We start from the raw sequence: 25,104 nt of genomic DNA, 5'->3' as shown, positions 1-25,104 counted from the left end.
GCTGATGATCTTAGAAATTGACTGTACATTTCTGAGATTTTTCCAGCATGAGGGTCTGCTGTTGCCAGTTCTTCATTGCAACTTAGAGCAGGGCATTGGTATGATCTATTCCTGGAGTGAAAGAAACTTCTTATTTGAGAATACTTAGTTAACAAATAAGTTTGAGGTACCCCAAAATTGTCTTTAAGATTTTCAAAAGACACAAGAGTGTTGTCTTAGAGGTTTTGAAATTTTCTGTAAACCCAGTTGAACCCAAAGTCTAGACCCTTGATCTGATGTACCTGGTGTAAACATCGCATAACCCCAAATAGATGAATTTTGTGATATACTGTACTCTTGTGGTTGTAACAAAAGGATTGGTTGTGTTCTGTTTAAGCCTATATCGGGCTCTGTTGATGAAGGAGTCCTTGAAGTGGTCGATTTACGTTTATTGTAGACAAGAGTAGAAAAAACTGTTGGAAACAGAGCGTTCAGGACAGTCTCAGATCTGAGGTTTTTGCTCACAGGGATTACTTTTACTTTTCATACATTTAACTCATAATTTGATATTTTGGCCACGTTTAATATGAACATCGGATATTGTAACAATATACATGTGAAAAAATAAAGGAGCCCGCTTTAGGCTTTTATTACTATTTTCCAATATTAAATAGATCAATATATGACCAATTGAATTATCAGAGTGAGATTAATTGATAATGAATCTAATTTTTAGTTGCAGTCATAAACACAAGTGTTCATGTCCATTTTCTCAAGTTTCTCTGACTCTAAGGATGACATTAATGTCTCTATGTGTGTGCGTGTGTGTGTGTGTGTGTGTCTGTGTGTGTGTGTGTGTGTGTAAGCTGATATTGCTTTACCTAGAGTATTGCAAGACCCATTAACTCCCATCTACAGGGTTTTTTTTTTGTATTAGCCCGACTAAACCCCACAGACACCAGAGGCAACTCATGTCCATTACATCCAGTTACTGAACCACCAAAGCCTGTCAGCAATCATTTATGATCACTCCCTGCCTCACAGCAAACACAAAAGGGACCCATTTGAAGGAAACATCATCATTATTGATAATTAGGAATTATTGATATTGATGTTTGCTGAGGCTTGAATGCAACAGACAATTTGCCCATAACTCGGGCTAAGAGCCAATTAGGCTGCATGAAGTCACAAGTGACATCATTGGCCTCAGACCTATTACACAGAAAACCCCCTGCCAGGAGAAGTGTGTGTGTGTGTGTGTGTGTGTGTGTGTGTGTGTGTGTGTGTGTGTGTGTGTGTGTGTGTGTGTGTGTGTGTGTGTGTGTGTGTGTGTGTGTGTGTGTGTGTGTGTGTGTGTGTGTGTGTGTGTGTGTGTGTGTGTGTGTCCATGAAGCAATGCATTTAGCAAGATATTTTCTCTTTTACGAACTTACATCTTGCATTCTGATTGTTAAGGTCTTATGGAGTTGGATTTTATAGTCTTATGAAAACACTTTGAATTAACACATTTCACCCCCTCTCATAGTATTTCTTTTTTCTAAATGGACAGAAAACACTTGATCTTGCTGATCACCATTCAGAAAATCTTGTTTTGATACTGTTTTTTTCCCCCTGAGCTCTCTTCCTCCTTTTTGATTTGCTTATTTTCCCGGATTCATGTGTGGAATGTGTCATTTCATTGCACTGGCCCTTTGTAGGTAATGGGATGTTAATAATTTACTGAAACCAACAAAAGGAATTTTGACTGATTAAAACTAGCCTATATAACAGTTGACAATGCAGAGCCATTTAACAAATAATTCTGTATGTATGACTCCTTTGACCGTTACCCCTGGCAGGTAAATGGAGGTGCAGGACAGGAGCCGCTCCCCTTCCCGTAGAACCAGCCGGGTGGAGCAGGTGGTGGGACGATGGCTGAGACGGTCCCGAGACCTCGGCAGCAGGTCTCACTCTCTGAGCAGGTAAACCTCTGTTTTTATCTTATTCAAATTCATTAGTTAGGTTATGTCTTTGGTAGAATGTAACAATGTACATTTACTCATGTACTGTACTAAAGTACACATTTGAGGTACTTGTACTTTACTTGAATCTTTTCTTTTCATGCCACTTTCTACTTCAACTCCACTACAAATATTTTACTTTTTACTCCACATTTATTTGATAACTTTGATTACCAAACAATATAAAGGAATAAACCGTATAATATATATATGAATACAGCTGCTTCGTTCCTACCCTCACCTATGGTCATGAAAGCTGGGTCATGACCGAAAGAACGAAGTTGCGGGTACAAGCGGCCGAAATGGGTTTTCTCAGGAGGGTGGCTGGAGTCTCCCTTAGAGAGAGGGGGAGAAGTTCGGCCATCCGTGAGGAACTCGGAGTAGAGCCGCTGCTCCTTTGCGTTGAAAGGAGCCAGTTGAGGTGATTCGGGCATCTAGTAAGGATGACCCAGGATCAGGTGGAGAGATTATATCTCCACACTGGCCTGGGAACGGGATCCCCCAGTTAGAGCTGGTTAATGTGGCCCGGGAAAGGGAAGTTTGGGGTCCCCTGCTAGAGCTGCTGCCCCCGCGACCCGACCCCGGATAAGCGGATGAAGATGAGATGAGATGAGCTGAAATAATTAGTCAATTAATCAATTAGGACTATTATGATTTTTTTTTACACATAAAAATGACTGAAAAAAGTTTCCAGCTTCTCAAAAGTGAGGCTCTTTCTACATTGAGTTCTTTTACTTTGAAGTGCATTTTCTTCATATACTTTCACATTTTCAATGACAGACTTTTACTTGTATTTTCACAGTGCTTTTACTCAAGTGAAGGATCTGAATGCTTCTTTCACCCATGCTTTTGACTGTGGGAGAGGCCTCTGTGAATATATATATATATATATATATATATATATATATATATATATATATATATATATATACAGTATATAACCAACATTATTGACCCACCAAGCCATCTGCATTGGCTCTAGCAAAAAACAAACTATTCATGCTGTGTTTCGCAGTGTTTTTCTTTCTCCTTTCATTCTTCTAATATACACAAATATGAAGTTGTCCGCCGCAGAACAGATCAAGCTGCCAGAGCAGAAATGCAAATACATTATAGGCAAGATACATTTCTGAATTAATAATTTTTGTTTTTTCATTCATGTCCACCTGCTCCTCTCCAGAGACCGGATTGGAGTGGATGGGAAGTCCGCGGAGGGCAGTGGTTCTGATCAGAGGAATTACCCCTTCCGCTTCATCGTTCAGATCCAACGGGACCCGAACCTCAACTCTCATGGCCTCGCTCTGTCCTCCCAGACCCCCATCCTGGTGCAGGACGTTACACCAGGTACAACAGAAATGAAATAAGCCTAGAAGAGGGACGAAGCAACATTACAAAGGAGGTCTACAATCTTAAACTAGAGCAGACAAAATATGAATATGTTCTAAGTTCTTCACCCCAGTGCCTGATCTGATGGAAAATGTATAATGCTGATCTCTGAACTTTGCATCAAGGTGGAATGAAAATATATGCAAACCTTGTTGCGGTAATATATAGGTCCTCTGTACACAAATATCAAACAGTTGCCCTTAAACACAATGCAGCACTTCAACAACACACCAACAGTTGAAGAAAAACAGTACTACTCAGTATTAGGGAGTTTCATTGCATAGCTGACACTGCATGTTGAGGGGAGTCCAACTGTGTCTCGTTGGTACCTCTGATCCTCCTAACACCAGCTCAAACTCCTTCCCCCGCGGGGATCACGTTCTACATGCCAGCTTCCATTGCCACGGTCTGCAGTGTTTTGGTCTGCTTGTCAGTGTCTCTTGCCCAACATGCACAGTCGCTACTGTTCACTTTGAAGGTGGTGAGTCTTCATAGCAGCAGCCCTGGAATGACCTGTCCCATCCATATGAGGGTTAGGACAATACTGATGGACATGCAGGACAAACTTGAGGGTTTGCAATTCAAATGTAATTCATTGAATTGCAATATAATTAGCTTTTAATGACAGAAATTGAGGAATTTGCATGCAATTAGGCTGACAGGACCACCATCATTACGGTATGCTGTAATTGGTCAGAGTAACATCCCATTCTCCCTGTTGTCTCTAATTTTGCATAGAGCAAGCCTCCCCAGCAGATTTAATAATGAAACTGTGCCAGACAACTGCAGGCATCTGGCCAGTGTACAAGACAAACTATAACAAGTGGAAAGGGATGCTAAGACTGTATGCTCATACTGCATACTGGCACACAGAATTAAGCATTAACAAAGGGTGTGTGTGTGTGTGTGTGTGTGTGTGTGTGTGTGTGTGTGTGTGTGTGTGTGTGTGTGTGTGTGTGTGTGTGTGTGTGTGTGTGTGTGTGTGTGTGTGTGTGTGTGTGTGTATGTGTGTGTGTGTGTGTGTGTGCGTGTGTGTGTGCGCGTGTGTATGTGTGTGTGTGTGTGAGTGAAAGAGGCAGCATATTCCCCCGAGGTGTACTGTCACCAAGAACCTTTTCCAATCAATCATGTCTAATGTGGGATATGGATACAGCTGGAGCTGTGTCCATAGGAAAGCTAAATAGTCCTCAACTAAATTAATTAATTAATTATTATTATTATTATTATAATTATTTAATAACTTTTATCTAACCAGGTTTTCCAAGGTAGCCCTGGCCAAGGTAACAGCATTACACAGAACTTTCAATAGTACACAAAAAAATATTAAAAACACATAAACCAGACATGCAGTAACAACTTGCATTTGAATGTGATGTGACACTAATGGTTACCAACTTTCCTAAAATGCGCTACAGTATGCATAGTGAATAACTGCCTACAGTATGTTTTAGCTCACAATATTTAACACACCACTCATATCTTGCATGGTAGAGTATACTATTCTTAATTGGGATATACCTGTTTTAGGAAATTACATTTGTTTGTATTTAGTCCTATTATTTTGTCAGTAAAGGCTTAAACATACCTCACCATTTTAATGGGCCAGCATCAAGTCTTCATTGGATCTAAAGAGTCAGTAACATTTGTATTGCTCTCATCTGACTGAAATTAAAAAATCACTGAAAATTCATTAAACACATATGCATAATATATTCTTCATATATTCGATCTCTGCTGCTGAGTTGGAGAGCCACAAGAATCTGAATCCCCCTGAGGTCCAGGGGCAGATAACCTCACTTTCGCCTGTCTGGCTCAAGTCTACTCTGCCACCATCTGCTTCTGCACCCCACCCCCAAACACACACACACACACCAACAAACACACACACTGTTACTCATGACTCCAGTGGCCCCGTGAAGCCTTGGCTCAGTATTTCCTCTCATTCTGTCTCTCTGGCGCGTGCTGCAGCATCGAGACAGTGAAATATGAATACTTTATTTAAATTCATTTTCGGTGTCACCTGCGTCTGTCTACATTCATTTTATGTATCATCAAGTAAAAGCTTGTATTGAATAACTCAGTAATGGAGGGTTACCTGATGCTGTATACAGACAAAAACATTCTGAAAATGCTGTTGAGGATAGTGATAGGAAGGTGATGGCAGGGAGTGATAGAGGTGATGAATCTCTGTGTACTGTGTGAGAAACAGTATCCATAGATGACACAGTTTAAGGTACAACATTTGTTCTTTTGTGCCCGTAAATGTCTGTCTATAGTCAACAGTCATGGTTTTGTCTGTGCTGCATATTTAATATTGCCACAAATTACAACTTTTCTTTCAGTATTGGTATGGTAGAACTCCGCTTCACTACAGCACCAGTGACACAGTACTTTCTGTAATTGCTTGACCAGAGGGCAGCTAAACCATTTGCATATGAAGTTTGAAATAGCTATTGCTTGCTGTAATCATTCCTCCTGTTAATGCTGACCATTCAAAATCCCTTCTTAATGCACTACCAATATAAGTGATGGGATCTTAAGAAGGGGATCTTTTAGTGGCCAGTATGAACATGAGAAATTATTACAACGAGAAAGAGAGTTTGATCACCTCACTATTGTTTTAATACAGATTTTTTTCATGTAACATTAACTCATAATGTTTTTTTTTCATCTAACAACTATTAACAGAGAAATCGGGGGAGAGTGGCTAACAGCTGGACGTGGCTAACACTGATTAGCTCGGGGCAGTACGGTGAAGGCATTTAAACGTCTTTTTTAACCACTAATACCGCTCAAAATAACACCAAACCTCTGCAGTAGCATGAGAAGAATACCTACATATAAAACAAAGCATCAACAACTTAGTTAGTGAACCCAGAGTTTATTAAAAGAGTGTTTTGAAAGACTTACCTACTGGCCTGGCACCAGCTCCTCTCGTAGTAATGTCCATTCAAGTCGAATACCAAATGCAAACCAAAAGGAAGGAGCCCATTGGTGCTTTATTTAGGAATCTGTCGCCTCTTCCAATTTATTCTCCATGGGAAAAAAGTGTCCAGTACGGTTCTGTTGATGAAGGATGGGGAATCCTCCATAAAAGTCACACAGCATGTTGCAGTATTCAATGATTCCAGGCCACGGCGGAAAATTTCACTCCGTACATTTTTTTCTCCTTCGGCACACCAAAAAATGCCCGCACACCGAGACTGCTAATGCTGCCTCTACTTGTGGCCGCTTACAGCAACAGACGTCGCCATACCCTCGCGTGACATTTCAGTGCTGCAGAGAAAGTTGCTCTCTGGGACTTTTCCAAACCTTTTACATCTACTATTGCCTTATATTGACCAAAAGGCACAAACCACAAAGTTTATGTGTTTTGCTTGAATAAATCATCAATGTGCTCCTTCCTCTTGGATTGCATTGTGAAATCGACTTGGGTGGACTTTCAAAACACTCTTTTAATAAACTCTGGATTCACGAACTACATTGTTGGTGCTCCTTTTTATGTGTAGGGATCATGCCATTGTAGTTGTTTGGTGTTATTTTCAGCAGAATTAGTGTTAAAAAAAGTTGTTTTAATGCCTTCACTGTACTTCCCCGAGCTAATCGGTGTTAGCCACGTGCAATGGCTAACACTCGATGGCTTAGTTGATGTATATAATTGCCGAAAAAGACCATGGGATGATTTTTCGCCAGAATAACACTTTAATTATTCACAGTATGGGACATCATCCACGTTTTTAATTTTTTTTTACTGTAACTTCTGGTCACAACTTGAACTGTTCATATGTTCTTACAGTGCAGTCTGTACAAGGGTTCTCTTCCAGTTATCTACTAATACAATGACATAAAAGACATTTACATATCTATTCGCTACAGAACTGAATCCTACGGAAAGAAGATTTTGCCCCTAGTGTAATCAGTAGGTGGTGACAGCAGCCATCTAGTTTTGGATGCTTACCTCGGGACAATAAACGAAAGGTGACATCATTGTTAAATACTGGAATACAGTTTGGGAAGGTGGTAGAATGCTAAATGAGATGATGGAATATAGACTTGTTTGAAATAGTCTAAACTGGATGTACAGTGATAAGACTGGTCTTCCTGCAGTGGGACAGTTAGGCTCAGAGAGCTGTGTGAAAAAAATTATGCATCGGTGTAAGATGAAAGAAGATCACCAGAATTCAAGCTGCCTGTCATCAGCCCGTGTTGCAGTATGAATGCAGTCCAATTGAACACCCTCAGGCATGACAACACAAGGACATTTTGTGTGTCCAGGTGGTCCTGCAGATGGCCGGCTTGTCCCTGGCGACCAGCTTGTGAAGATCAATAACATCGCTGTCGATGACCTGACCCCGGAGCAAGCTGCTGAAATAATCAGGTCTACACCGACAGCTCACACACACACACACACACACACACACACACACACATACACACACACACACGCACACACACGCACACACACTTCCACCCATTATCAGTACACCACAAAACTCTTAATAAAACTAGGCCATGCACATCACGTCTCACCTTACCAGCCACCCTTTGTTTTTCAGGGAGTGTCAGGATACGTTGACAATGACTGTCCTCAGAACGATGCTGGTGAGTCTACTGTATCTAACATACTCTCACACACACATACACATTAGGATGATGATTGCTCTTCCAATTACAGCAGCATTTTAGGTGCACTTTGAACGTTTCCTCTTGTAAATATGTACATGGGACACATCTATAGTGTGTGTATGTGTACACACACTATAGATATGTCCCAATACACATGGGATTTTAAAACGCTGTTGTCAACAAACCCATAATTCAGAATGTCAATGAGGCTTGGGGTCAAGCATTACTGCCAACAAGCGTCCTGTCACCAAGTTGCCATTACTACATTAGGGTTAACAGCGACAACACGTTACATCCTCAGATAGACACACACTCTATCATGATCACTCAATCTATGTGTGTGTGTGTTTGCTATGTGTGTGTGTGTGTGTGTAGGTGGTGGATCTCACTCTGAAAAGCTGGCGTATATGTTTGCACGGAGGTGAAGTAGATCGGTAAATAAACGGCTGCTCCTCAGTGATGCTCATCAGTTGCTCTGCTGATGGAAGCATCTTTACCATCTGATTCATAGCTCACAGCTCCTCCAAGAAATCATTATTGAGCTTTGAGGAATTATTATCATTTCCCAGAAAATATTCATCTCTGTCATGCTTGTTGATGGTAACAAAACATCAAAAGAATTCTGAACCAAGGCATGCCTAAGCGAGTACATTTTTTATTATAATCAGAAAGTGGTAAGAGCAGGAGAATTGTTTGACAGTTTCTTCTGGTGCTTTTAATCCAACATCCACCACTAACTGGGTTTGAAGTAATTCAGGTAACAATGTCTTTGTTACTGAGCACCTGTACTTAAAGTAATAATCTTGAAGATTTGCATTTCAATAAATCTGTAAAGTCACTACCACCAAATGAGCACACAATGAACTCAATGGTGATTGAGCCTTTTGCCCACTTTTGGCAGTCCTGCATTTGCAGCATTTTGAACCGGGTGCCAGTGAAACATTCACAAGAAAGATCCCACGTGGCGCAGTAGGTAACCATTTTCCATCGCCCAGCAGTCGTTGGTCCACAACAGAGGGAAGGCAGAGATAAAACATCAGGCTACATCCACACTAATACACTTTCATCCTTAAACAGTATTTCAAAACTAAAACTCTTTTAGCTCTGTGTCAGATGCATGTTATGTGACTATGCATGTACACTTGTCACTCACATGCCGGTGTAAACAGGAATCAGATTGTGTAACATTACCCTTGGAAGACTAAACTAACTCGGTGGACGTGCCTACTCAGGGAATCCAGAGAGTCATTTTAGTCTCTACCAACGTCACTCTGCAGCTGAAAATCGAGCAAAAAGTAAGACCAGAGATTTATTTGTCTGGTAAATGGTCACATTCACCCATTCAAACAGATGGCAGAGGCTACTTTCACATCATCTCATATAAGGTATCCTGTCATTTAAACCACATTCACCCAGAACGAGGGTGGGGGACAATTTGGTATTCAGTGTCTTGCCAAAGGCCACTTAGACACACGGAAACTCTCGGGATCGAACGGTATGTCTCTTGAAAGGAGGACGAGCCGCTCTACCTCTGAGCCACAGCCACCGCGATGAGAAGAAACTGTTACTGAAATAAACATGAGTATATGGCAGTAATGGCGGTAGAAAACCTAGACTGGGAGTCGTTGAAAAGCAAATACGGGGACATATTACAGTGGTATAGGGAGCATTATCCATCGCCAGAGGAAGCTATAGCAAGGGGCAAGGAGCACCCACACAAGAAGGATGAAATCACAAAGCGTATGTCAGCCTACCTAACTGATCAGACTGAATTAAAACGTAGTAGTGTGGATGTAGCCTAAAACACAACCCATGAGTTTTCAAATGTCTCCATCTTAGGGGCTCGGTGTAGTGTGGATGCAAGGCATAAATGTATTAAAAGAATATGTATGGATCTAGCCTCACTCTTCCACGCACTTGGGTGTGAAGTGGCCCAGATGCTAAATACCAACTGCCTGGCGACACTGTCTCTGAGATCAAAAACCCTCCTCCAATAACCGCCTATCACCATAGGTACCGACAAAGAGCACAAAATGGAGATCTTCGAGATTGTCATTTTAAGATCAATATGAATGAATAATGGATATCTCCTAAATGTAAATCTTTTGATGGAACCGCAAAGTGAAATAGTATTACTTTGACTACATTAATGGATTTTAAAAATGGATGCCTCCAGCTATATAGCGTAAGCACGTCTCATTCTTCCTGGTGTCTACATTTCTGCAATATTAAATGCTATTCAGTATCCACTGTGCACATCCTTCCTGGACAGTGCTTGGGATTTTCTAGAACTTGTTACAATTTCAACCTGTTTTGAATAAATCCTCAATGTATTGCATAAAGTATTTGATAACATGGACATTTGGTTTGATATAGTAGTGATGTTAAAGTGTTAGTCTGCAGCCTGCTGTTGAAGTCAACCAAAGAAAAGCAAGGTATATAATAACAACCTATTGGATAGTTTGGTTACATTTCTGTATGCATGCATGCAAAAACAATGGGCTGTGTATGTTTTCATTTCCCTCATATGGATCACTTCACTGTGCTTCACTAAAATATATATCTGAACCACATTTTTGTCCTCATTAAACTATAAAAAATGAAACAGCATGATTGTCTGATTTATTCATTTGTTTTCCTCCGCAGGGCCCAAAGTCGTCATTCATCACACCAGAGAAGAGGGCCAAGCTCAGGTCCAACCCTGTGAAAGTTCACTTTGCTGAGGAGGTGGAAGTCAATGGACACTCTCAGGTGAGTGAGACGACAGGGGATGCATGCAATTATTCTGCACCGTTAATGCTCATGACTTACAAATAAGTTCTAGATCCCATCCCTTTCTTTCTGCTTGACAGTGTGCCCTCGAAACACATTCATCACAATCTTCGACAACTTGAAACCATGTATCTTATGTTGCTGCATCCTTAGCAGAGAATGAAGTCACTCTCCCTCTGTGTTTGTTGGACTCTGAGCTTCTATGTTCTCTGATTTGGAGCGGGGCTGGCCACATGTGCATGTGAGCCCCTCCCTTTGAAGCTGTTGACGCTGTAGTTTCTGAATGTCAGTCAAACTCTGGTGAGAGCCATATGACAACTCTGAATATTTTTTATATCCCCTTTAAAGTTTTGTTTAAATGTGATTGGCTGATGCCAGAGTTGGGAACAATGATGGATTTAAAATGTACAGATGTTTTAGAAGAAGAAGAAGAATTCCTTTATTAGTCCTGCAACGGGGAAATTCGATTTTTTCATTCTATTATTGTTATTCATGTTACACACACACAGGCCCGAAATACACACACATGCACAGACAGGACCTATATACATACAATTAATGGAGAGATGTTAGAGCGAGGGGGCTGCCAGTGACCAGCGCCCCGAGCAGTTGGGGGTTTGGTGCCTTGCTAAAGTATGTCCTTTATTAAGAAGGACATGCTCCGAACACATTTGTTAGACCTCAAGGATACACACAATGGTGAAATGAAGGAATAACTCCACAGTGCCCCCATTTTGATTAATCAACATTGTTGAAAAAACAGACAGTGCTTTAATATGTGATGTTCAGAGAGCTTTATTGTCCCTCAAGGGGAAATTTGAAATGCAGTTAGCGGTACAAAAGAACTATGAACATTTAACAACACAGTTAACAAGGCATAAACATCGTAGCTACACACAACCAACAGAATGACTAAAGTACTTTCAACAGTGTCACATTACACTCAAGAGTTGTGCAAGTTAATTGCTTTAATTGCACAAGGAACAAAATAAAATGTGTCCCTGTTTGTTTTTACTCTAGGGGACCTATATCTCCGTCCAGGGGGAAGGGTGGTCAGAGCTTAACAGCATTGACCATGCCTTTTTCAAAACTTGTTTGTCAAAGAGAAAGCTGCTTTAACCCAATTATCCTACTGGCCTCTACTGTGCCAATTTTGAACAAAGGACTTTTGTATTGTAAGGTTCCAATACAATGAAATCAAACAAAAAGTGCGACTCAATATAGGATCTAGAATAATTCCTCCAAAGTCCTCGCCACATAAAAAGAGTTTATTCTGTGCAGGATATACAATCTCTGCAGTATTATGCTGTACGTGTTATTGCTAGTTCTACCTTTGCAGAAGGATGAGCAGTGATGTTTTATAACTGATCTGTAGTATGCCATACAGTATGCTGTTTCGCTCTTATATGCCTGGCTCTGGTTGGTCGGAGTTCCCATTCTGCCAGTGGATGTGAAATTAGCTGGATGAGGAAAACCACAGAGGCTGGAGTGCCCATTACTAATCACAGAGAATACACGGATCAATATCTGCCTCATCTCCAGTCCTAATGTCTGTGATTACAGGACAGTGAGCATCAGAACAGGGAGAAGGGTAGAGGGAGAAAGAGAAGACTTTAAGCCATTAAAATGGAGAGGAAACGAGAGAAAGGGAAGATGGAAGGGTGACGAGGGAGGGGTTGACTCAAATTTGAAAGCTCTCCATTTAAACTTCAAAACATAGAGACATTAATGTTGCATTGCATGAAAGTGTCATTACAGAAAAACACTTTCTAAAAATGATAAGAGAACAGGGATGATGACTCACCACTCTAAACAAGCTCAGCAGACAGAAACGGACTGGGTGATGAAGAAAATGCGAGTGAGAAGAGCTGAAAATGATACGAGGCTTTTTGGTTTTGGCTAATGTATTAATTACAATATTTTTGTATTTCTGTTAAAGCAGAATTTCTTCACTTAAATGGCAATAAAAACGGAAATCGAATGCATTTCCATTCAATTTCCCTAAACAATAAATCACAAAAGTGCATTTAAGCTTGGCTGAGGTGGAAAACTCAGTATCAATATATTGCAAAAGCAAAAATGAAAAGTCTGACAGTGAAATGGAAACAAACACAGCGGATAAATCATGTACATGACCTTCACTGAAGACACTAAAGATAGCAGCAGATGAAAACGTCAGGTATGTCTGGAGCAGAAGGCAAAGTGCCTTAAATGAATACATGGAACACATAGGTCATATTTCCATCATGTTTTCCTCATGTTTATTTCCCATTTGAGCTTTGACTGGCACTCTTTAGTTCTATCATCTCATTGTGCCTGCTCCCTCTGAAATGCTATTATGGCACATGACTAGAAAATAAGCGCCACCAGCTGTTTATCCCGATTACCAAACCCCAATATTCTGGAAATTCAATTAATATTTGCACTACATTTGGCCCTAACAATCTGGATACAGACTTTAGCGGTTCACGCAGGATTGTGTGGTTTTGGGGACGTGCGCCAGAGACCCTTTGAAAATGGAGAGGACTGAGCTGGTTGTTATTTACATGATCATGTTTAAAACGATCTTAAATACAAATCATAATAGCAAGAGCATTCATTCTTCTTGCAGTAGAAAGTTTAGGCTTTCGATGGCATCTGATGACGTTTCGTGATGCCTGGTAGTATCACAGAGTAGTAACCCCATAATGCCTGTGCAGGATTGTTGTTTATATGATGCCCTATAAAGCTATCTAAAATAAAAAGTCTAACAGCTAATGCATTCATTCATTCATATTTTTCAAGCTCAGACTTCTGTCTTTGGCGCCATCACATTGTGCGCTTTTTTTAAGCTTTTCGGTGCAGGGCTACTATCTTTTTCTCTGCATCGGCTGCAGTCCACACCGCCGCAGCTGGAACGCACTACCTGCATTCAAATGGATGTGAGGACTTGTGTTTTCGATGCAACGCCTGATTTGTTGCATGTCAATGCAGCCTTACAGTTCAAACTTGGTCCATTTTCCAACAACATTAAGCCCTTAACCTTGATTTTGATTAATGTCGTTAAATTGGCTATCAATTTATTGCAGAATCGAATTTAAGATTTTACTCATTACTTTTAAAGCACTTCATGGCCTGGCCCCAGACTGTATCTCTGAGTTACTGTCTGATGTCGTCAGGCAGGAACCTGTTGGCTCTTTTCCATCACGATTTAAGACTAAAGAGGACCGAGCTTTTGCTAGAACAAACTACCCGACGAACCCAGACTTTAAATCGCTGCAAACGTATCAAAAGGCTTTAGTAACCAAGTTAGTATTGAATCTTGTGTTCATTTGTGTGCAAGCAGGTTGGTTTATATATGTAAATCATATGTAATGTGTATATTTCTCTTTTTCTATCTTTTATTCCTTGTAGTTCACTTTGTCATCTTTGGTTTTAATAAGTGCTACATTCATAAACTGTATTATCATATTATTATCTAAGACACACAGATTAAGGGATGAAAAAACTCATCCAATTGAATCCATGTCTCAAACCGCTTTCTTTTCTTGACTCTCTCTTGTATCTCCCTGTCAGACTGTAATTTATGATTCTCTTGAACCAGCAAGTTTTACAACGCTCACAGTTTCATCTGACACTTCCCCTGATCCCTGACCCCATGTCTGCTTTATAGGGCAACTCGCTGCTCTTCCTGCCTAATGTTCTGAAGGTGTATCTGGAGAACGGGCAGACCAAGGCCTTTAAATTTGACCCCAGCACCACAGTCAAGGTACTATGCAATGATACAGTCTACCATATTGAGATCCGTTCCTATTTATTTATCACTCATACTAGATGACAGTTGTAGCAGAGTTGGGGGGTCATGGTGTGCTTATGTAATGGAAGCCAGTTTACATGCTGTCTTAATAAACACAGTGTAGAGTGCTGGAGCGATGACATATTTTTGTAGGCCAACCCAGAAGTTAGCATCACCCTGGTTCCCTCGACAAAAAGCCCATGAGAGAAAAAAAGCAAGTTTTGTAAAGCAAGATAATCGTCACAAATAAACACCACTTTTATGATTTTTTTCGGCACTTACATACATCAAATAAGCCATCGAGACAGTTTTTTTGGTGTACGACCTATTAACGGAGAAATTGGGTAGAAGGCAGTACGGTGATGGCATTAAAACAGCTTTTTTCAACCACTAATACTGCTCAAAATAACACCGAACTTCGACAATAGCATGATAAGAGTCCCTACAAATAAAACGAAGCAGCTGAGTTAGCAAATCCGGAGTTTATTAAAAGAGAGTTTGGAAACTCCTCTCGTAGTAAAATCTATTCAAGTCGATTACCAATGCAATCCAAAAGGAAGGTTTTGTAAGGGTTTATGTGTAGGGATACTTATCATGCTACTGTAGATGTTTGGTGTTATTTTGAGCAGTCTTAGTGGTTAAAAAATACGTTTTAATGCCTTCACCGTATTACTCTGAGCTAACCAGTGTTAGTCCCGGCCAGCTGTTAGCGACTCTACCAGATTTCTCTCATAAAAGAAAAACTGTCTCGATGGCTTATTTGATTTATGCAAGTGTTGAAAGAGACCATGGGATGATTTTGCGCCTGAATTACACTTTAAGCTATTAACAAACTACATCGCAGTCACATGACTACAATGTCACAAACACCACTAGTAACTAGTGCTCAGCCTGATGCGGTTAAATGTCCCCGACAACCCCTGTATTCTCACTTAGCCACTTGTTAGCAACCACATGTTTTTTTGGCACAAAAGCTTCAGACGTTGAGATTTATGATGGGATTTGCTCCCTCAGTTTTTATCAGTATTAAATATGCTCTAAATCAGTTTCCTAGATTTCCTCAGACTCAGATTCCCTTTGCTTTATGAGACCTTCAAACCTTAGCTCTGCTCACCTCAGTACTTATGATTCCTGATGTAATCAAATATTGTCTCTGAAGATATAATGTTCTTTGTGCATCAGGACATTGTGATGACACTGAAAGAAAAGCTTTCTCTGAGCCGTATTGAACACTTCTCCCTGGTGCTGGAGCAGCAGCACAGCATTGCCAAACTACTGCTGCTACATGATGAGGAGAGGATACAGCAGGTACAAACACACATACACACACAAACACACACACACACACACACACACGCGAATAATTGTTTTACATACATAATCTATACTATAGCTCCAGTTGAAGTGAGTTTAAACTCTGATGGTTCTAAAGCTTTTACCTGCATGGAAAGAACTACGTTTAAATCAGTGTGTGTGTGTGTGTGTGTGTGTGTGTGTGTGTGTGTGTGTGTGTGTGTGTGTGTGTGTGTGTGTGTGTGTGTGTGTGTGTGTGTGTGTGTTCAGGTGGTCCAGAAGAAAGAGGCCCATGACTTCAGATGTCTGTTCCGTGTTTGTTTCATGCCCAAAACCCTCCATAAGCTGCTGCAGGAGGACCCCACTGCCTTTGAGTACCTCTACCTGCAGGTAGATTGATGACACACATAATATCCAGGCTGTGGCAGTTAACTCTTAATATCACTTATCTGTTTTGATACTTGTTAGACTTTGCAGCTTACCCCAGAGTGAGGTTTTGTATCACCTCCAAAAATTCAGTCATTGCTGCAGTCACTAGGTTTTACTGTGATGTAAATCAGCAGACTGAAAACTCAGCTTGTTTTAAAATTAGCAGTTTTTTATCAAATCCCACCATAGTTTTATTCCTGCCCTATTTCCACAGTAAGTAAGTATGTGACCCCCTGTTTTTATGGTCACGTTTGCCCTGCTCAATTGCAAAAAAGTAAATGCTGCAAATGAACAAACCAAAACATTGCTCTTCTACTGATAAAGTTGGCACAAAGAGTCATTTTTGTACCCTTTTGTTAAGGAAAAACTGAAGAAACCTTATGGATATGATTTTTATTGTGATATTAAAGAGAAGATCATGTTAAACAGAACATGATGCTGTGGTATTGAAGCACCAAACGTAGACACACGTTGAGAGCGTTTAAATAGCTTTTTTAAATATTTAAATACTTTAGATAACATTTTCACACTTTTTATATAAATGTTCTTTTCATTTTTTTTAAAAACATTTGATGTCATTTTCTCCCCCTTTTTTTTTTTTTTTACTGTTTTGTGTTGTCTATGTGTGTTAGGGGGTGAATGATGTGCTGCAGGAGCGCTTTGCAATAGAGATGAGGTGTAACACCGCCCTGCGTCTCGCTGCGCTGCACATCCAGGAGAGATTGGCGAGCTGTGGGCTGTCACCAAAGACCAACTTGAAGATGATCACGTGAGACACGCGCACATATTGTACTCCTAGTAAAGACCACAACAAGACCTCCTTTTTGGGGGGAAAATAGTTTTCACACAAGTCAGTTCTTTTCAAAGCAGCATACATTTAAAAAGGCACAACACATGGACATCATATACAGATAACAAAGATAACACACCCTCTCCCCACAAGCACAAGTACAACTGCAGTGTTGTAATACTCAGCCCCTTTAGGTGAGTTTCAAATGCATTTCTTTAAGATTTCCCATTCCTTTTGTAGTCTACATGGAAGAAAAATGGTATATAGCTATTCCATTCAAATTAACTGTAAATTAACACATTAAATGCAGTTTCAGCTCTCTAATAGTCTTGTACACACAAACAGACCCTCTCAGCCTGCATGTCTGTGATTGCTTTAGGAAGACGTGGGGCATAGAGAACTTTGTGTCATCCACCTTGTTGAGGAACATGCGAGAAAAAGATCTGAGGAAGGCCATCAGCTACCACATGAAGAAGAGCCAATCACAGAACGACCCCAAGCAGAAGGGACTGTCAGTCGATCAGACACGGATAAACTACCTGGAGGAGCTGTGTGATCTCAAGTCTTTTGGAGGGAAATCCTTCAGTGCCACCATGATGGTAATGTTTTGACCTGATATGTATATTCTTTTTTTTTTTGTGGATATTTGGTTCATTAAAGTTTCAATCTTCTTATTGTCTGCGATTCATCCTCCTGTTTAACGCCTCCTCCCCTGCTCCCCTGCTCCCCATCCTTTTCAGCTTCAGGACAGGGAGTCGATGGTGACCTTGTTGGTGGGGGCGCGCTATGGGGTGAGTCAGGTGGTCAACCACAAACTGAGCATCCTGTCCCCCCTGACAGAGTTCTCCAGCATCACACGCATCGAGCTGCTGCCTGAATCCGACAAGGTCAGCCTGGTCAAAATATACCTGCAGGACATCAAGGTAAGAGCAGGAATATAAAAACACACCTAACATACAGTTAGAAGACAAAATAATGTAAACCTCTTCGAAAAACACTTTAAGCTTAAAGTCTTAAAGGCCTCTTTGGAGGTCTAAAGCTCTTGAATGCAACTGCACATCCTTACAGGACAAAGCATTGAATTTTATAGAACTTTTTGATGATAAATCCTCAGTTTTTTTGCATAAACTCAACTATCTGATAATATGAACATTTTTGTTCGCTATAGTAGTTATTTTGAATCCTTGGCATGCCCTAAATAAACATGGTTTTAATTGTGATTGATTACTTCAAAATAGTTTCTGTACTGACCTCTTTACATTATTTGATGTACCTTATCCTGTAAACAAAATGCAGACTTCAGCATACAAAGAAGTAGAACTGCTTTTTCATCATTCTTATATCCTTTTGGATACAAGATTACTGTATGCTAAGTGTTTTTCCACTGATGAAATTATCTTTCCATTCTTTCTCTTGTCTTTCTCCCCTGTCTCATCTTATATCATCTTGCCTCCTTGCTCATACAAGCCCATCACATTACTGTTGGAGTCAGCAGCCGCCAAAGATATGTCCTGCCTAATAGCAGGGTACTGTCGAGTGTTTGTTGACCCCGGCCTCAACATCTTTCCCTGGATACATGACACCAAGAAGCACAGAGTGTCTGCTGAGGAAGGTACACGTTTACAGTAATGCACAGCCAGAAAAATTGATGCATACATCCATAAAGTCACTAACCATGATGCCCTAAATAATTAACTGTTTACATGTCGCTGTATGTTCATAGGTTATGTATCACGTCGTGGGAGCGACTCGGACACCTCCTCAGACATGGATATGGAAATGCTGGTCACTCAGGTGTCCCATGACGAGAGGCCCTTTCCTCGTGTCCGATCCTCATCAGACCCAGATGGAAGAAAAAGAAAAGACAGAAACCGAAGGAGAAGCAAAGATGGCAAGGAAAGGGGAGATAAACCTCGGGAGGGTAAAACGCAAAAGGAAGAAAAGGATGCTGACACCGAAAAGGAAAAGTATCCCCTACATAAGAATATAGAGACTCACAATGAAGATACAGACCCCAAAGAGGAGAAAGAGAGAGTGCAGGATAGTCTGCAAACACAGACCGAGATAACGCACAATGATTCTGGGCAGAACCAGGAAAATGTGGGACAAGAAGCTAAAATGGGAGGTGGAGAAGAGGGGCAAGCAGCAGAGGAGCAGCCATCTGTATCAGAAGCATCCGATTCTTGTAATACTGACTCTCGTGTCATCACCAGCCCTTCCAGCGACTCCCTCGATGCTTTGGAGGAAGATGACTTAATATCATGTTCTTCTTCCTCCATACACCCTAATCCTCCCTCACAAACTCAGGCCCATAGCCGCTCTCCCCTTCAGCTTCATCCCTACTCTCACAGGGAAGTTCAGCTTCACCTCCTCGCCCCTCCACCAGCTCACTCCCATCCCCTCATCCACCTCACAACTGATGACAGCGAAGGAAGGGGCCGCAGGAGGTCTGGCGACGGAGCCGATCCCCAACTCCTCACACCCGTCTCCCCCTCTCCAAGCCTTTGCCATGTCCAGAAATGTTCAAGTAATTCCTGCACTGATGACAGCTTCCTGTGTTTCGCTGAGCTCTCCCGCCTTGTGGACTTCCTGCCTAGCCCTCCCGAGGCCAGCGAGGATGATGAAGAAGAAGAAGAGGAGTTGAGGAGAAGGAGGAGAAGGAGGAAGATGTTGAAAGAAACAAGTGAGTCATTGGGCAGAGCAGAGGGAAGAGGACACTTAAGTGCAGAGGGCAGTTTTAGAGAACATCCACTATCCCCCTCCCCGTCCTCCTCCCATTTGGAGTTTGTGTTTAACTTCGACCAAAGCGACGCTCGCTGCTACTACAAACTCTGCTCCAACATCACCCCCGACAGCGCTCGCAGCCTTCCCCACCCCCTGCATCATAATGAGGGAGAAGATTGGGGGGAGGTGGATGAAGATCCGGCTAAGGCGGTCGACCTGGAGCCCATCCCCATCCTCCAGCCACCACCTGGCTTTGGAGACAGCAGCTCCGATGAGGAGTTCTTTGATGCCATAGATCGCTTCACCTCACCTGAAGACCCGACCTCGGGGGTCATACCAAGAGGTGATTTGGTTTTCGTTGTGAAGCTGATCACATGCATCTTATGTCATTTTCAAGCCCTGTAGACCAGAGTGATGAAAGGACATGCTGTTCATTCTCCATTTGCTGCCATCTAGTGGTTTCCACAAAATACAACATTGCAATATAGAACAATGTAACAAACTGCCAGGAAAGTAGTAGACCACACTTCTGACCACACTTGCTGTAGCAGTGACATGGATGTAGTCCACTGACAATACAGATTCAGAATATACAGCCACTTAACTTTTCAAAGATATTTATTTGAGCAGTGGTGAGAAGCAAGAGAAATAAAGTACTGTGCGTAAGTACAATTTTGAAGTATCTCCAATTCCTGCTGCTTAATATTTCTACTCCACTAAGGGAAGTATGGTTCTTTTTATACAATATAGATTTTAGTTACACTGTGACCAAACATGCTTGTTGGGTACTGTCTGAGGTGATGGGAGACACAAGAAAGTCAAAGATTTTTCAGTCAAAACAGAAACAACACTGTGATGAATTTAGTTACTAAAAATCTTAAACACTACTTAATATTCATGTATAATAACATTGATAGAGACCCGATACTTTACAAATGTCATATTTCCGACTTTACTAGTGCACTTTTTCATATTCTAGTGATTATTTCAGTGTTGTTCAATTTTAGGACAAATAAGATTTGGTTTGGCAGGTGAAGCCCAGTGCAAAAAAGTCTCTAGTCACTGCTCCTTATAATGTTTAACTGCTAGAGTTTAATCATTTAGGTTTTTTTATCCCCTCTCTGTTTGCAGTTTAACAGTTTTATTAGAGATTGTAGTGAGTAAATCAAACTGAAGCTGTAAAAGTGAGGGAAACAAAATAAAAGTGGATGTCTCCCATCCCCAGTGGATACCTATAGTCACATACATTTCACCATTATATACACAAACTAGGTCTTGAAATCACACCCAAAGAAAATATTTAAATTATAGTTGCCCTTTTACTCACCTTTCAAATAAAACTTTAAGCAGCAATAAATTGATAACTGGAAGTGAATGTGTTTTTAAGTTAATTTGGATTACCGCCAGTATGTCAATAGTTTGGCTGAGCCTTTTTTTACTTTGTTGCAGATATTCGCACAGAGATGAATCTGGACTTACTCAGCACACTCAGCCTCAGTGACATCAGAGTCTCGGTGACAGACGCAGACAAAGACGGAGAAGTGGAAACAGACAAAAAAGGAGAGGACGAGGAAGGAGGAGGCAGAGAAACATTGTTCCAGCTCAGAAAAAGATCCCGTAAGCGCCGTTCCTATATGGAAACTGATTACACCTCTAGGGTGTCATATCCAGAGCCAGATCCAGAAACGCAGGACATAGAAGCTTCTAGTAGGCTTCACAGAAACCTTTTGGCAGAAGCCAATGATGCACAGGTGCTGAGTTCAGATCCTGAACCTTCATTGCAAACCCAGAATCCCAGTCCTACCGTCTCGTCTTTGACTCACTCTGAAGGGGAACCGTCTCAGCTTGAGTCAAAACCCATCCCATCCAAATCACGCTCACATGGACCTAAATCTCCTTGTGGTCTGGGTTCTCATGAGCAGACTGGAGACCCACAGGTCCACTCCAGGACCCGGAAACGAGAAATGGAGATGGAACCTGACGCAATGGAATCCAAATCGGTCACAGATCTGGTGAAGGCAGAATCTCCTACCATCACCGTTGTCCGTTGGCGGGTGGATCCGGATGGGAAGGAGAGTGCTGATCGGAGGGGTGACGGAAAGGAGGAAGGGGAGGAACAGGAGGAGATGGGGGAAGGGAAAGAGGAGGAGGAGATAGCAGGTGTGTCAGGGAATGGGCCGTTCACTAATCATATGTTTTTGCCAGAAAGCACTAAGGAGGAAGGTAAGGGGGGAGAAGAGGAGAAAAAGGGGTTGAGAGGTTACTCATCCAGTTCAAAGAGACCCCTTTTAGGGGCTGAGAGGCAGCTAGAGGCCAGCACACTGCCTACGTGTTTGATAGATGTGAACACAAAGACTAGTAACAGCCTCTTGGGAGTGCATCCGATTGCCCTAAAGCTAAACTCGGATGTAGAGGAACATATGCTTCAAGGTCTGAGTGAAAAATCAACCCCTCCATCATACTCACCACCACCCCCTCCACCCTCATCCCCTCTACCTCCAATATCAGTTCATGACAAATCCCAAAGTGATTGTTTTGAGAGGGAAGAAGGAGGCAGCGGAAACACAGGAACCTCAAACAAAATGTCTAATTATGAGGAGATGCCACATGGCAAACACAGTCACTCTAACAAAGTACAATTACATGTAGACGTTACCAGCTGTGTTAATGACGACGACCCCATTGGTGTTGTTAACTCAGCTATGACTACTAGCGATGAAATTGAAATTGACAGCATCAATTCAGATGATGTTTTTGACGATGATGAGGCGAATAATTCTTCAAATTCTAGTTCAAGTGAAAAGAAAGATGACTGGGCGACAGCTACAAAGCATAGCATCAGCAAAGCAACAGCATCTAGTGCAAGTAAAGGTGAGTCAGATATTGCTATTAGGTCTCTTGCCAACACTGATGCCCATACAAGAATGAATTCAGTAAACTCTGATTATACTCGAGCTATAAACTCTATCACGGCAAAGCTTGGAGCTGCAACAAGCGCCACATCTCCTATATTTCTTTCAGCTTCCAGGTTGCAAAGTGAGGTCACATGTGAAAGTGCTTCATGTTCCGATCAAAATGTGCACAAACCCAGGAGTGGTGAAGGTAAATTTAGGATAGCTAGTGCGAGCTCTACGGAAGCAACCACAGTCCACAATATCTCCAAAGCGCCTCCTTCTCCAACACACTTCCTTTACCAGCCCTGTTCCCCTACCATTATGGGTCGCTTATCTGCTTCCACTCTTAGGAGGAAGATTCAAAATCTGCCATTTTATTTATCACGCTCCCAGGAAACCATCAACCAAGCCGGGTTGGGGAATGTAGCTCAGAGTTCTGTTGAGAACAACCGTAGGGAGGATGTTGAGATCACCATCAAAGTCACAGATGTCGATGACGTCACAGAAACAGTAGACTTCGAAGTGGGCACGACCACAGAATCAGTAGATTCCGAAGATTCAGATACAACGGTTGTAGGATCTGAGGATGATGAGGCGTTTTTTGTTGAAACGAACTCAGCAAAGACTTTCCTTTCTATGTCAGAAGTGAAGGAAGTAAATTCTCCGTTGCCTGTCCAGACTGAGCCCAAACCCCAACACCAAAATCAGCTTCTGTACGCTGAACCTGTCAAGAACACACCAGGGCCAATAACAGAGCCTCCAGCCTCCATACTGAACAGCCTCCAAAGAGATACTTCAGGCCTAAGTATGGACACTCCTGGCCCTATCAAAGATGCTCCAGAGTCAAAGAAGAAGGTCACAAATCCAAGTGAAGACATTCCATTTTATAAACTGAACAATCAGTCACGTTCTACCCCCCCTACGATAGTGGTGACCACACAGAATCTAAATGGGCCAGGACTCCCTTTTCATAGTCCGTCACAGAAAGTAAGACCGACCAGTAGTGACAGACCTTTGATGGGTCTATGTAGGCCTACAGGACAGAATTCAGACCCACCAAGAACACTTTCTTCAGACTGCAGGGTGTTTACCATCTGTGAGGATCCACCCCAGACAAAGAGTCCAGTCGAGGTGGAGACTACCCCACCCTTGAAGTCTGAGTTTGGCTGCACTTCTGTGCTAGCGTCCGGATGTGAGTCCATTGTGGAAGGGGTGCAGGTGCCGCTGGATGCTTGTGGTTGCCCAACGGTCTATACCAACTGCTTCAGCAGTGGGGACAACTTTGACGAGGAGCTGACAGTCTATGAGTTCTCCTGCCGCACACAGAGCAGCGGTGTGACTCAGACTTCTGGAGCAGGCCTTCCTCTCATGACCTCTCCACCCATGGCGTCTTTTCTCTCCACCGACTCTCCATCCTTCCCACGCTCCATCCTTTTTTCCTCCTCTACCTCTGAACTCAGCCCTCTCCTCTCCCCATTGTCTGATGACTCTGACCGTTTCCTGTCTCAAACGCACAAGGACACCATCAGTCGACTAGGCCAGCAGCACTACCCGGAACCCCCGACAGGTTTCAAAGTGCTCCGCATAGATGTGGACCAGCTCCTTTCCATCCTAGAAAGTAGCGGTGCTGACCGATCCGTGGCAGGCCATGGAGGTCGCCACCCAAGGGACACCTGCCCTGCCCACTTTACAGAGAACAAGAGGGTGCTCCAGATAGAGGCACGAAGGCTAATGTCAGGCTGCCAGAAAGTAGTGGGGATTGGACAGAGCCCAGAGGAAATGCTTCACTCCCTGGCTGACAGTTTTCGGACCCTGGTGGAGTTAGCCGTTATATGCCTCTGGTTTTCTGGTTGCGAAAGGTGCGACCGGAGGAACGCAGAGGCAGTTGCAGGTCTGGCAGATGTGGCCCGTTCATTCAGGGACTTCTGTCTGGCAGCAGAGCGAGCCAGCAGCAAGCGGAGTTGCCAGGACCTGAGCACCAAGCTGCTAGCGAAACAGTGCACCGCACTCACCGCCTCGGTCTTCTGCCTCACTCAGCTGTTCCGCACCCTCACTGCACTATGAGTGGACCACGACCTCTGAAGTCTTTAGAAATGACCCTCAAGCAGCCTGTGGTGTGGAACCTCAGATACGTGTCGTCACCGCCCACACCTACAGCAGCTGTGGGCAGTGTGACCCGGACCGTCGTGTGAGGTAGCGTGAGGGGACGTCAGCTCAGAAACACACTGGTGTCGATGAGTTCCATGACGGCTCAAATGATCATACAGCTCTCAACATGGTAGAGCCAGTGTGAGAACCTCTAGGTGCATGTGGTTACGGACTTTTATGCTGTGCACGTACTGTAGCCCTCAAACCAAACAGTCAGTCAACGGCCAGGCTGGAGAGGGGTACAAGTTGCAGAAGCAGAACCTGCTTGCATTCCAGTATTGAGGAACT

At 42.4% G+C, this 25,104-nt stretch overlaps 1 protein-coding gene across 1 annotated transcript; it reads left to right on the top strand.

Moving 5' to 3' along the window:
- Positions 1-1,821: 1,821 nt before the first annotated feature.
- frmpd1a (FERM and PDZ domain containing 1a) lies at positions 1,822-24,732 on the top strand (the record flags this gene model as incomplete). Its single annotated transcript, XM_083929819.1, has 14 exons — positions 1,822-1,940; positions 3,160-3,323; positions 7,641-7,743; positions 7,922-7,967; positions 10,638-10,742; positions 14,416-14,511; positions 15,721-15,846; positions 16,102-16,221; positions 16,893-17,029; positions 17,430-17,649; positions 17,791-17,973; positions 18,518-18,662; positions 18,774-20,117; positions 21,224-24,732. The coding sequence occupies 14 exons, from the start codon at positions 1,822-1,824 to the stop codon at positions 24,730-24,732; spliced, it is 6,417 nt and encodes a 2,138-aa protein (XP_083785945.1).
- Between the last annotated feature and the right edge of the window lie 372 nt (positions 24,733-25,104).

This window comes from Echiichthys vipera (genome assembly GCF_963691815.1).
Source record: "Echiichthys vipera genome assembly, chromosome: 2".
Classification (NCBI taxonomy): domain Eukaryota; kingdom Metazoa; phylum Chordata; class Actinopteri; order Perciformes; family Trachinidae; genus Echiichthys; species Echiichthys vipera.
This window is presented reverse-complemented; position numbering and strand designations above follow the sequence as displayed.